This window comes from Capsicum annuum, unplaced genomic scaffold, assembly GCF_002878395.1.
Source record: "Capsicum annuum cultivar UCD-10X-F1 unplaced genomic scaffold, UCD10Xv1.1 ctg5091, whole genome shotgun sequence".
NCBI classification, from domain to species: Eukaryota; Viridiplantae; Streptophyta; class Magnoliopsida; order Solanales; family Solanaceae; genus Capsicum; species Capsicum annuum.
The window spans coordinates 140,164-152,617 of NW_025858816.1; the positions used below are offsets into that span (position 1 = coordinate 140,164).

At 39.0% G+C, this 12,454-nt stretch overlaps 1 protein-coding gene across 1 annotated transcript; it reads left to right on the top strand.

The window, feature by feature from the left end:
• Positions 1-1,047: 1,047 nt before the first annotated feature.
• LOC107842481 (vicilin-like seed storage protein At2g18540) lies at positions 1,048-12,338 on the top strand. The gene is made up of 8 exons (XM_016686353.2): positions 1,048-1,674; positions 9,811-9,856; positions 10,538-10,587; positions 10,710-10,751; positions 10,973-11,086; positions 11,700-11,778; positions 11,875-11,946; positions 12,040-12,338. The coding sequence occupies exons 1-8, from the start codon at positions 1,175-1,177 to the stop codon at positions 12,085-12,087; spliced, it is 951 nt and encodes a 316-aa protein (XP_016541839.1). The 5' UTR covers positions 1,048-1,174; the 3' UTR covers positions 12,088-12,338.
• Positions 12,339-12,454: the final 116 nt, after the last annotated feature.

Sequence of the window (12,454 nt, forward strand, 5' to 3'; positions counted from 1 at the left end):
TTTTTATCTTCTTCATACCCCCACCTTGTTTCTTCGTCTTCTTCGTAACCGTCTCCGTCTTCTTCATTCCAAATCTTTCACTAGACTTATTTTGTTCTTCTTCTTCACAATTTCCAATTCTTTACTTGATTTTCATTACTTCAATGCTTCTTAACTTCATATCGTCATTCTTGAATCTCTTATTATTCAAAACCTCCGCAAATTGCAGCAATGTTGATTTTCATTAACTGAAAATTTGTTTGGTATTTTTCTATCGAACAAGATCATCATTAATTCGTTGTTAATTTTTCTCTATACGCATCTTGTACTTATTGAAAATTTATCAAATTTGATGAATTCAATTTCATATAATCGGGTGAATGGGTTGGTGGATTCGTTTATTGTTAAAGAGAAATTGATGTCGTTGTTGATTGAGTTGATGCCCATTGAAGTATTTTACTGATTTTAAAAATTAATGGCAAGGGTGATTGTTGTTTCGAAAACAGAGGAAAATTAATAGGGTATTTCTTCTATATATCAATTATCGTTCAAGAAAAAGAAAATCAAAATAAATTTGTAAATGTGCATGTATGATTGTTGTTTTTGTGGATTGGGTGAAGAGTGAGAATCTTGTGTTAATGGTGAAATTTTTGATGTTGTTACAGTGGTGGACTGGTGTGGTATAAGTGGCACTGGGGGTGAAGGGTGTGAAGAAGAAAGTGAAATTTCTTTTTTGTTTTTGTTATTTTTATTTTATATATATGTGGCACTATTTTTTAAATAAATATTTATATGAAAGTGACGTGAAAGTAACATAGCAGTGATGTGGGCGCGTGTATTTTCCTTTATGAGAATGGTAATATATCTTTAGGGGTATTTAATTCACTTAAAAGTTATTAAGGAATATATAATTGACTGTGTAGTTTAGAATCTAAAGTTAAAGATAAATTCACCTTAATGTATTTTCTCTACTATATTACATTATTTCTATAAACTCTATCAAACAACCCATAATAAAAGGGACCCCACCAACCTACCCATAATAAAAAGGACAAATAAATCAATCCCTAAACTAAAGGGGTCATAAGAGACATATTCCATTAGTGTCCAATCACTCAATATTTCACTAAAGCTAAGTAACAACAATTTGCAAACTCTTCTTCTGCACTTTGCTTTGAACCTAAGCCCAACAACAATGGCAAAAGAACGAGCAAAAACTTCAGAAGACGAAAATGGAACTCCATCTAAGCAACAACACCACAAATCAAAATACAAAAGAAAGTATGAATCTGAATCCGAATCCAAACCGAAACGAGAAATGAGAAAACACAAGAGAAAGAAAAATCGAAGTTCTAGGAGAAGATCACGGGGTTCTTCATCATCGTATTCGGATGACTCGGAGTCGGAATCGGAGTCGGAGTCGGAGTCAGAGACGGGTAGTTCGGAGTATTCGGATTCGGACTCGGAGTCGGAGGGGGATAGGAGGAGGAGGAAAAGGAAAGAGAGGAAGAGAAGAGAGGAAAAAGAGAAGGAGAGGAAAAGAACGATAAGGAAAGAGAAGGAGAAGAGAAGGAGGAGGAAAGAGAAAGAGAAGAAGGAAAGGAAGAAGAAGAAGAAGGAGAAAGAGAAGGGGAAAATTGGAGCTGTTACAAACTCTTGGGGTAAATATGGAATTATCAAAGAAACTGACATGTGGTTAGCTACTTTTCCTCCCTTCAACTTTTAATTTAACATTTTATTTCTCAAGAGTCATATGAACTTTGATCAATATTTTAAAATGTATTTTTCGGATCATTTTCTGTCGTCGTATGTTGTTTATGTTATTTCGATTATTACACTATTTTGTTGTTATTGTTTCCTTATTAGCTGCTATGTTTTCATCACTGTCGTTTTCCTTTTTCCTACTACTTTGTTTGCTGGTGCGGCGGTGAGATGGTGGGGGTGGGGGTTATGGAGTGGAGGGTTAAGTTGAGGTGTGTTGGAGGATGGAGGGATACAATCAATGTAGACAAACTTTGGTAGACAAACTAAACTACTATACATTTGGCTTATGCCGTATATATTTTACTCCACTGGAAGTCTTATTCTTCGGGAGAACAATAAAGAAGGAAAATAAGGCATTTGTATCTCATCTTTGAAAATTGATTGATCAGACTTAGTTTGTTATCCTCATTTTATGGTCCATGCAACTTATGCTATCCAAGTTACTGCATTCCAACTGCCGGAGTGAAGAAAATCCCTTCTACCGATGTAAAAAATAAACACTAAGTAACGCAGATACTCGTAATACCTTCCTATTTTGGGCAGTTGCAGCATAGTCCTTGCTGCCTACTAACTCATCATGTAGATACCTGTGCCAAATAGTTTCATTGTAGACAATGCTGTATTCACTGTTAATCTTTATAGCTGGAACCACTTGACCCTGAAATTAGAACCAATTTTTTACTTTTTGGATTTTATTAGCTCCCTGATCACAGCATAGCAACTTTTGTATTGGAGCTAATGTCTCTTCTCATTTGTATTCCTTGTTTCTTATGCATCATCTTGATGCCTCTTACTTCATTAAAAAAAGAAAATGCTGTCCTCACGCTCCCGCACTGCACAAGGCTTGTGATAATTCTATGACCTCTTTAGACATTGTTTCTATAACAAGAAGTACGCTTTAACGTCAAACAAATTGAGATTGGCTATATGAATCCTTACTGGCCATGTTTTTCAATTTAAGCTCAACTCATATCATCATCATACCAAATAAACAACAAAAGTGAAAACTAGTTTGAATATATTAAATAGTAATGATAATAATAATAATAATAATAATAATAATAATAATAATAATAATAATAATAATAATAATAGAGTCACTAGCATATAAATCTATGATAAGGTCAAAAATACTCGTAGATAGAAATAGGTTCAAATTAAATGTACTAACAAGACTAAAACCTATTCCAGACCAAGTAAAAATCACCTATTTCAATATGGCAGAAATGCGGATGTTGCGCTGGATGTGTGGACTGACTAGAGGGGATAGAGTTCGGAATGAGACTATCCGGGAGAAGGTTGGTGTGACTTCAGTGGAGTGCAAGATTCGGGAAGCACGATTGAGATGGTTCGGACACGTGAAGAGGAGGGGCATGGATGCCCCGGTCCGTAGGTGTGAGAGGCTAGCGTTGGATGGTTTTAGGCGGGGTAGGGGTAGGCCGAAGAAGTACTGGGGTGAGGTGATTAGGCGGGACATGGAACAGTTACAGCTCACCGAGGACATGACCCTAGATAGGAAGGTCTGGAGGACGCGAATTTCGGCATAGGACTAGGGCCAGTTTGGGTCGCTAGTGTAGGGAATTACTTGGTGGGGGTTTTATTCCTGTTATGATTCCGTGTTCCATGTTTTACTACGAATCTGTGTGCTTTCCTTTGCTTTCCTCTGTTTTATATTACTTATGGGTGCCGTATTTATGTTATCTGCTTCTGTGCTTTACTATGTGTTTGTGTGGTATCTCGTGCCTTGAGCCGGGGTTCTATCGGAAATAGCCTTTCTATTTCATCAGAGGTAGAGGTATGGACTGCGTACATCTTACCCCCCAGACCCCACTAGGTGGGAATACACTGGGTTTTTTGTTGTTGTTGTTGTTGTATTAATAGCAAAGCATCCCGAGGATGCAAAGGTTGCAAAAGTAGGAAGAGTCAGCTCCAGTAGAGGGAAAAATAAATCCATCATAATTAAAAGGAGCTGACAGAACCCTGGAGAAAGATTAACCCAACAAAAAGGGAAACTAAGCATCTGGTCTTGAATTTATATCTTGCAGTTGAGATGACATCAAAGCATCTTTGGTTCCTTCCTTTCCACGAGCACCACAAAATGGTAGTTAGAACCATAGACCAAACTCTTTTGATTGATTTCTCAAGTTTCCAAGAATTCCCGCTAACAAAAGCCTCTCTGAGACTGGCTAGTGTTTTGATGAAGACCAAAGAGGTCAAAGAACATAGACTAAATATCTAATGCCACAGGGCAATGTATGAATAGGTACGGACAGTTTCTAGGCTGCTCAGGCACATATACCACCTATTAGCTAGAGAGGTCGTCTTGAGTTAGTCAAACATTATTAAGGGCTAACCAGCAAAAACCACTGATTTGGGGGGCAGTTAAATCTTCCAGATAAGTTCCATGGCCACCGATCAATTAGAGCTATTTTAAAGCTCAAGAACTGATAATTGTCTTTTAACTGTGAACAGGTCATCCTGCTGTTACCCCACCTAAGCATGTCCCTCCTCTGGGGTTTGAGAGTAGTGTTGTAGGCTGCGAAGGAGGGCAGTCAATTCTTCAAACTCCCAATCACTCAAGTTTCTTCTCAAATTCGGGAAAGCTTGTCCTCCATCACGTTTTGTGAAGTGGTAGAATTAGGATTAGAGGGAATAGAGAAAATCCTAGGAAAAGCCTCCATCAAAGTACTCTGCTATGTCCAAAGGTCTTTCTAACAAAGGATGTGGTTCCCATTTCCCACTTGAAGAGTTGTATTAAGAGAGAAATCAGTTCACATGTTCCTGATTCCCTTCCCCATTGCACAACCATGAGGTAACCTGCTAGAGTTTGACACCCGGTGACTATCATTACCATATTTGGCTTGTACCACTTCCTTCCAAAGACCGATACCATCTTGATTGTACCTCCAGTGCCATTTCAGAAGCAAGCTCTTGTTATGAAGTGCCAAATCTTTCACCCAAGCCTCCAAAGGATTTGGGAAGTATTACCCTCTCCATTTGACCAGATGGAGTTTATGAGATTTGTTGTAGCCTTTCCATAAAAATGAACATTCGAGACTGTCAAGTTGTTGAAGGACTTTAGCAGGTGCAGGAAATGAGGACAGAAAGTAGGTGAGGGTATAATCCAACACACTGTTGATCAATGTTATTCTGCTACCTTGAAGAGAGATATTGTTATTGCCGTTATGCCAATCTTTTCTCAAAGTTCTCCGCAATTCCATTCCATATCTCAACAGTTTTATATCTAGCACCCAATGGAAGCCTCAGGTAGGTGGTAGGGAATGATCATATGTATTGCAACTCATAATATCAACCAATTCCTCCATGCTATGAACTAGGTTACCGGATAAATAAAACGATTTTAAACATATTGATATGAAGCTCAGAAATCACCTCAAAGAGCATCATTGTGATGCTTAAGTGCTGGACCTGAGACTTCTCTGCATCACAGAAAACAAGGGTATCATCTGCAAATAACAAGTGGGAAACGTAAGCCCTACTACCGATGCCAAAGCTTATTAACCAGTTGAGTTGTTTGGCCTTGTCAAGCATCCTGTTGAGGCCGTCCATAGCTAGGATAAGTAAGAAAGGACACAGAGGATCCCCTTGCCTAATTCCTCTCTTGGGAGAGAACTATCCGGATGGACTCCTTATCCTCTGTTGAAAAGGACAACCTTATCCATTTGTCACCAAAGCCCATCTGTCTCAAAATAGGTATCTGCTGGTTTAATTTGATATCTGTCTCAAAATAGATAGATATCTGCTGGTTTAATTTATCAAAAGTCTTTTCTATGTCCAGTTGAAAAAGTAGGTCAGGGGCATCAGACTTGATTTTTTCTAATGAAGGTAATGTTGAAACAAATCAAAAGCAAAAGAGCATGTTTCATCATTTACTGAACCAGTCCATCATTCCAGTCCAATGGTTCATTTGCAATGAGAGCAGCATCTGTTTGTCTGCCTTTGATGAAGGCATTTTTACACTCTGTCTATGAGGTCAATGGGTCTAAAATCTTTCAATTCACTTGCCTCTTTTTAGGGATGAGGGCTATGAAGGTGGCATTAAAGAATTTCACCATAGGACAGTTGTTACAGAAATGACAAAAGGTGTTTATGACATCCTGCTTTATGGCCCCCCAACATTTCTGATAAAAGGCAATAGCGAAACCATCAGGACCAGGGCTCTTGTCCGGAGCACAATAACTAATGGTACGAAGAACTTCTTCCTCTTCAAAAGGACATTTCGGTGACTCCTTTGCCACATTGTCTAGGCAGTTTAGACCTTCAAATGCAACACTGAGCCTCCAGTTCTCATTCTATGTATACAGTCCTGAGTAGAAGTTCAGGATAGTCTCCTTGATTTCTTCCTTGTTATCAGTTATGTCCTCATCTACGTGTAACCTATCAATACCATTGTATCTTCTGTCTGTGAGAGTTAGGTACTCTTTGAAAATACTTTGTGTTCTTGTCACTTTCTTTTGACCACAAGCACATGAATTTCTGCCTCCAAGGTTTCTCCTGTGCCCTGGCTAACTGATGAAGTTCCAATTTGAGTAGCAAAATCTTTTGTCTTTTCTTGAGACAATAATCTGCCTTCAGCACACTGTTCCAATATCTGCAGCTCCTACAGTGCTTGTTAGTTTTTATAGTGATACCATCAAAAACTTCCTTGTTCCATGTTACCAGATCCTTTTTTAACATCTGAAGTTTCTGGGCGAGAATAAAATCCGAGGAACCATTAACCACATAACCCTACCACCATTGCTTTACCATATCTCCAAAAGCTTCATGTTGTAACCACATATTTTCAAACTTAAGATATGATGACGCTAGAACAATTGGGTAAATGATCAGACACAATTTGGGGGAGGGGCTTTTGATGGATTGCACCAAAGTGATCATTCCAATATGAGTCTCTTTCTTCCATTGCGTTGTATGTTTTGCTAAGTCTGCATAGGATTCATGTCACGATCTGAACCAGGGCCTAGACGTAATGGGCAGTCCCAAGCCTAACCAGGGAACCGCCCCCATTATCCAACCCAACCACCAAACGCTTACTTTGAGTCGGTTGAATTTTGAACATATAACAAGATATCTTATTTATCCATGTGGTGACTCTGGGATAAGTCTATAATCGAGACCAACCCAACCAAGTTTATCCACCCAATAACCAATCAAACCAATGCGGACACCATAAACCAAAACCAAGTATAATAATCCAACGTATGTATATACATATATACGTACGACATAACCAGTTCATACCATACCCAAGTCCACAGTTGTCTATACAAAGCCTCTAAACCAACCAAAGAGTACCTAGTCGGGACATGCCCTCGACATAGCCATAAACTAGGTTTAACAAAGACAAAATTGAAAATACATAAAGTAATCCATGACATGAAATAGATGCCTTCTGAACTATGGAAGTTCACCACTTCAATCCAATGGCTGATCCGGAATCCGATCACTAAGCAAGAGGAATAGAATGACCGGTTTCTGCATAGCGTGAGTATATAGCTGCCAGTAGACGGGTTAATGGGTGAACACTAGCATGTACTCAGGATAAGGATAAAATAATGCCAGTTATAAAACCAAGTAAAACCAATCATATGCATACAACCATACATATATATAAGTGCCGGGAAAGGGAATCGGATTTAGCATAGCTTTGTCGTCCTAAAAATCCTACGGGCAATATGGGTTCAACTCCCCCTACTGAAAGGGCCCCAGTGCGTGTAGCCGCACCACCAGGGAAGTATCCCGTTGGGATGACTAGTAGACCCCCAATATGAGGTGTGACATCATACACACGGTCCACCAAGACCAACCTCATACCGACAAATATGAGTTTCTAGTTTCGGCCCCCCGGGACCTCCACCTTCCACGACTTAGCTACACCTCCCCCTTTAATGCCCAATTAAAATCGTTTCCAAGTAATCCATTTACCATTGCTTAACTTAGGCCATTTAGTAGTGGTATCGTCATACCAACCATACTTGCAAGTACTATCTATAGCCAACCACATGTAGGTATAGGGGGTGCCCTTCCAATTACTATATTAAATCCACTTGGGAGAATCGGTACCACACAAGCAACTATTTAGCCATTTACCTTTCCAAACCATTTAAACTAATTCCATTTATGCATTCACTTGAGGGATTTCCATGTATCCCGCAAGGTTTTCAAAATAGACCAATCATGACCACCAAAACCTTTACCTTTTAAACCATTCCAAACCATTTTAGACCATGCCAAACATTTAAAGCATTTATATCATTTAAACCATTTAAACCATCCGAAACCATTTAGAGTTCCTTACCAAACCAAACCATGCAAGAGTTCCAAGGAAAATTCAACAATAGAGTAAAAACATTCTTTGAAGCATTTTATCAAACATGTTGAGGGCATACCTTTACCAAGACCAAAACCAATGCATAAACCACCATAATTAGGGTTACTCAAGACCCATTTGTTAAACCACAACCAACAACCAACCACATATGCAAACCATTACCAAAAACATGTAAAAAAACATAGTTTAAGCCAATACCAAACCATATGCGCCAAGACCCTCAACAATATTTCGGAATCCACCATTCATGATTCATAAACCAACGTTGAAAACACAATACACATGATTTTTGTTTGAAATAACAATGAGGGAAGGAGTACATGCCTTATATATGAAGATTCACGGAAGAAATCTTGACCTTTGAGCACTTTGAAGAACACTTGAGAAACCCTAGCCATCAATCTTCCAAGAGTGAGTTTGAGAGAGTATGTGAAGTGTTTTAATCCTCTAACAAGTGTTATGGAAGGCCATATAGGGTTATATAACGTGAGTACATAAGGATTTAGGAGTAGGAAATGTCCAAACTACCCTCGAATTAAAATTAAAGCAAGCCACGTCCAGGGGTACGACTCTCCTTTACCATCCGTATCCTACGGTACGAGTGGTACCCCAACTCGTACCCAAGACCTTGCCAAACCTTACCTACTGGTTTCTATACGACTCCACCTCCCTTAACTCGTACCCAAGGGTATGAGTCCCCCCCCCCCCCCCAACCCCCAATCGTACCCTACCAAATTACCTAAGACCACTCAAACATGCTCCATACAACTTGCCTTGAATCACTCGTATGTTCCTATACGACTCTTACCTAGTTGAGTCGTATCTTGGGCAGTAGACAAGCCCAACATACTGCCTAGGGTACGAGTGAACCCTCAAGGCAGCCTACGAATCGTATACAAGGGTACGAGTGACTCCCTTGAGTCGTACCAAGTCCCTGAGTTCAAAACGTAAGGGAATTTTGCAAGGGTCCAAGACTTGGGATGTTTCAATTCATCATGAAAGTTTTATGCTGGCTGCCATCCTAAAATAACTCTCCTCCTCCATCCGGGCTTGAGAGAGGCAATGTGAGCAAGTCACGCAGGCGAGTGGTTTTCCTATAAATTTCAGGTTTTACTCTTTAATGTAACTTGAATGCTCTGAATGAGTATCCAATCCATCTTCTGCTCCATTATACTGGTTGGAACATTTGATTCCAGACAGAGCCTTACCTTTCGATTAATTTCTGGCATAATCCTTGAGGATGCAGTGTTTGGAGCAGTGAGAGTACATACTGTTGACTCCTGTATTATCCAGAAAGAAGCTAGTCATATTGCTGTAGAGATATGCCTTTTTTTAATATTGTGACTGGACTATCCTCCTCCTCCATCAGTGCAGATGTACCTTTTATTGATATAAAGGAGAGTGGAAATTTCTAAATTCATGCATCATTACGGTGATAATAAAAACCTGATGTCGTAGGTTCAAATCCTACAGTGTATGTGGGACTGACCTGTTAGTCAAAACTTTCTGGTCTCTTTCTTTTACCATTTAGGAGCTGTGTGAGATGAGAGAAAGCTTAGAAAGTAGTAAGGTGGGGCTCGTTGATGCTTGAACTAATTACTACAGATTTTCTTCAGAAGGTTGCAGGAAATGTTTTATTCTTCAATTCAATGTACGGTTTGAATGGTCAGATTGTTCTTTTATAAGCTTCAAGTTTATCTGTTTCCTTATTGTAGGAACAAACGGCCAGAGTTTACTGCATGGTTAGCAGAAATAAAGCAGGTACATAGTGGCTCTTTAATCTATGCATGTTGATCATCCAGGCAGGACTTGTCGCAGGATATGCAATTGTTTTGATAAATATTTTTGGATAGGTCAAGCATTTTTCTTTTAGGGTGTGTTTTCCTATTTTCTCGTGTTTGGTTGGTCAAAAAATTTGAAAAATATCCTCTTTTGGAAAACAAGCTCCTTGAAAATAAGGCAAATGACTTCTTTAATGAAAGTAGAAAAACTAGTCGCGTTGTCTCCTCCCCACCCTCACAACCACCCACCCACCCACCCCAACCCCCAATTCCCCACCCTCACCCACCCAATCCTCCTCACCCTCATTCACCCCACCCCACCCATCCCAACTCCACCCTCTTCTGTACAACTAACCGGCACCCCCACCCATCCTCATAGTTTTTCTTTAGATATATACAAATGCTTTTAGGAGAATATTTGTTACTTGCATACCGAACAGAAGAAAATAAGAAAGAAATCACTTGATTTCCTAGAAAATCTTTCTTCCGTTGAAAACATTTTCCTCCATACCAGACACCCTAGTGCACCAGAGTGCAGTTCCAAAGGTCCTCATTAAAAATCTACCATTGCATAATACTTATCCACATTCTCTTTCTAGAAAATCCTGTATAAGCTATTACGTCTAGTTGTGGAAATGTTCATTGCTTGTGTCATTTATAGGTGAATCTGGAAAGCTTGCCAAATTGGGAAGAGAAGCAATTATTCAAGCAGTAAGTAACTCAAGAAGGGAAAAGCTAGTTTCAATTAGCACTTGTTCTTCCCTTTTATGTATACTTCTGTTTAAGCAATATATGCAAGGAACTTCACTTTTTGATAGTTAGCTATTATGCAGATTCATGGAGGATCACAACACCGCAACCTTCCCTTCTAAAAAGTAAGGCTACTGCATTATTTCAATCCATTTTTTTTGGAGGGTTTGGGGTATTGGGGGAGACCCAGGGGGGGGGGGGGGGGGTTGTGTGGGATTTTCTTTCTATATTGGTAATCAATGTATTGAGTTGTTGGGATGTTGTGTTGTGATGGTTCCTTTGCAGGAAGATATGTGTACACATACATACAAACTCACAGTACTTCTGTTATTCTTCACTTTTGCAGATATTATAACCTTGATGCCTATTACAAACGTAAAATGGAAAAGGAAGCCAGAAGAGGTGTCAAGAAGGTCGTGGATGATGAACGTACTGTCTTCAATGATGAAGAACAGCGCAGGTAAGTTATGGCCAGAGACAGTCACCATTTCATTGTAAAAGATCGTTTTCTGGTTGACTAGTTAGTTAAGGGCACGGCACAAATTCAAGTATTGTTAATAACCAGTTTGGTATTTAAGTGGAGAAGGATAGAGGGATACACCTATTATCCACCGAATTTCGAGTTTCGAAGCTGAAACATCAAGTTTCTTAATTAAAGGAAATAACTTTGAAGTTGGTCTAAGTCAAAAAAAAAAAACAAAAAAACTTTGAAGTCAGTTAGGAACTTCTAAATTTCTAATGTGGTCTCCCGCTCTTTGAAACTCTTTGAATAGAGTCGCTTTCTTGCTGTGGTGGTATAGATTATTGTTTTACCCTAGTTTTATCTTTCAGACTTGAAACCACATTATAATGCTAAAAGATGATATATATAAAATTCTAGCATCCCGGAAGCTATAGGATCCCAGGTTAGCAAGTACGATATAGTTAAACATACTAGAGTATTTCTTTTCTGAAGACAAACTGTAGAGCATAGCTTTTGTCATTGTAAGGGAAAAAAGGGAGAGGAAATTTTCATCTTTGCACTAAATTGTTATAGGGGGATTCTTGAGTTGTTAACTATTATGTTATCTCAGGCAAGAATTGATGCGAGAACGTGAGAAGCACAAGGAAGAACAGATGCAAGCATTGAAGCGCGAGATGCAGAGTGGAATGGTATATATATTCTGCTACCTTTGTCCTTCTCATACAACAGATGAAAAGTGCATAATGTGACAACACTCTTTTTGGTTGGTAAATTTGAATCTCTAGGCACAAGCAATGAAAGAACAAGCTCAATTAAGAGAAGAGATGGCTTATCAATACAAGCTTGGCAACTTTGAGGTGAGAATGAGCTTGATATTTAATGATACTCTAATTGATTATAGACTATTTTATTTTTCCACTCATTGGTCTTATTTTCCAATGCCCTGATAGGCCGCAGCTGCTATTCAAAGACGTTTGGACCCTGATCTCCCTATGTAGACGACGGTCCTGCAAAATTTTGATCTAGTCTATACAACAAACTACATTAGGCTACATATTTTACTTACTTCATTTCGTTGAGCAAATATGAATGCAGATTCATCTGCAAGTCTGCATTTAGTAGATATCTCTAGGCTAGATGAGTTAAAATCTGGTTCATGTATTGTTGTGTAATATTAGCTACACATCTTTCAACTCTCTGCTCCACTGTAGTGCTGTTAATCCCTAGTGACAAATTTACCTTTCATTGAGACCGATGTCGATTCCTCCAAACCCGGCAGACCAGCTAATGCTTTACTTTCTTCTGCAAATTCAGTAGGTTACAATTAAATCTTTCTATAACAGTGTTTGTTCACATCAAAGTATG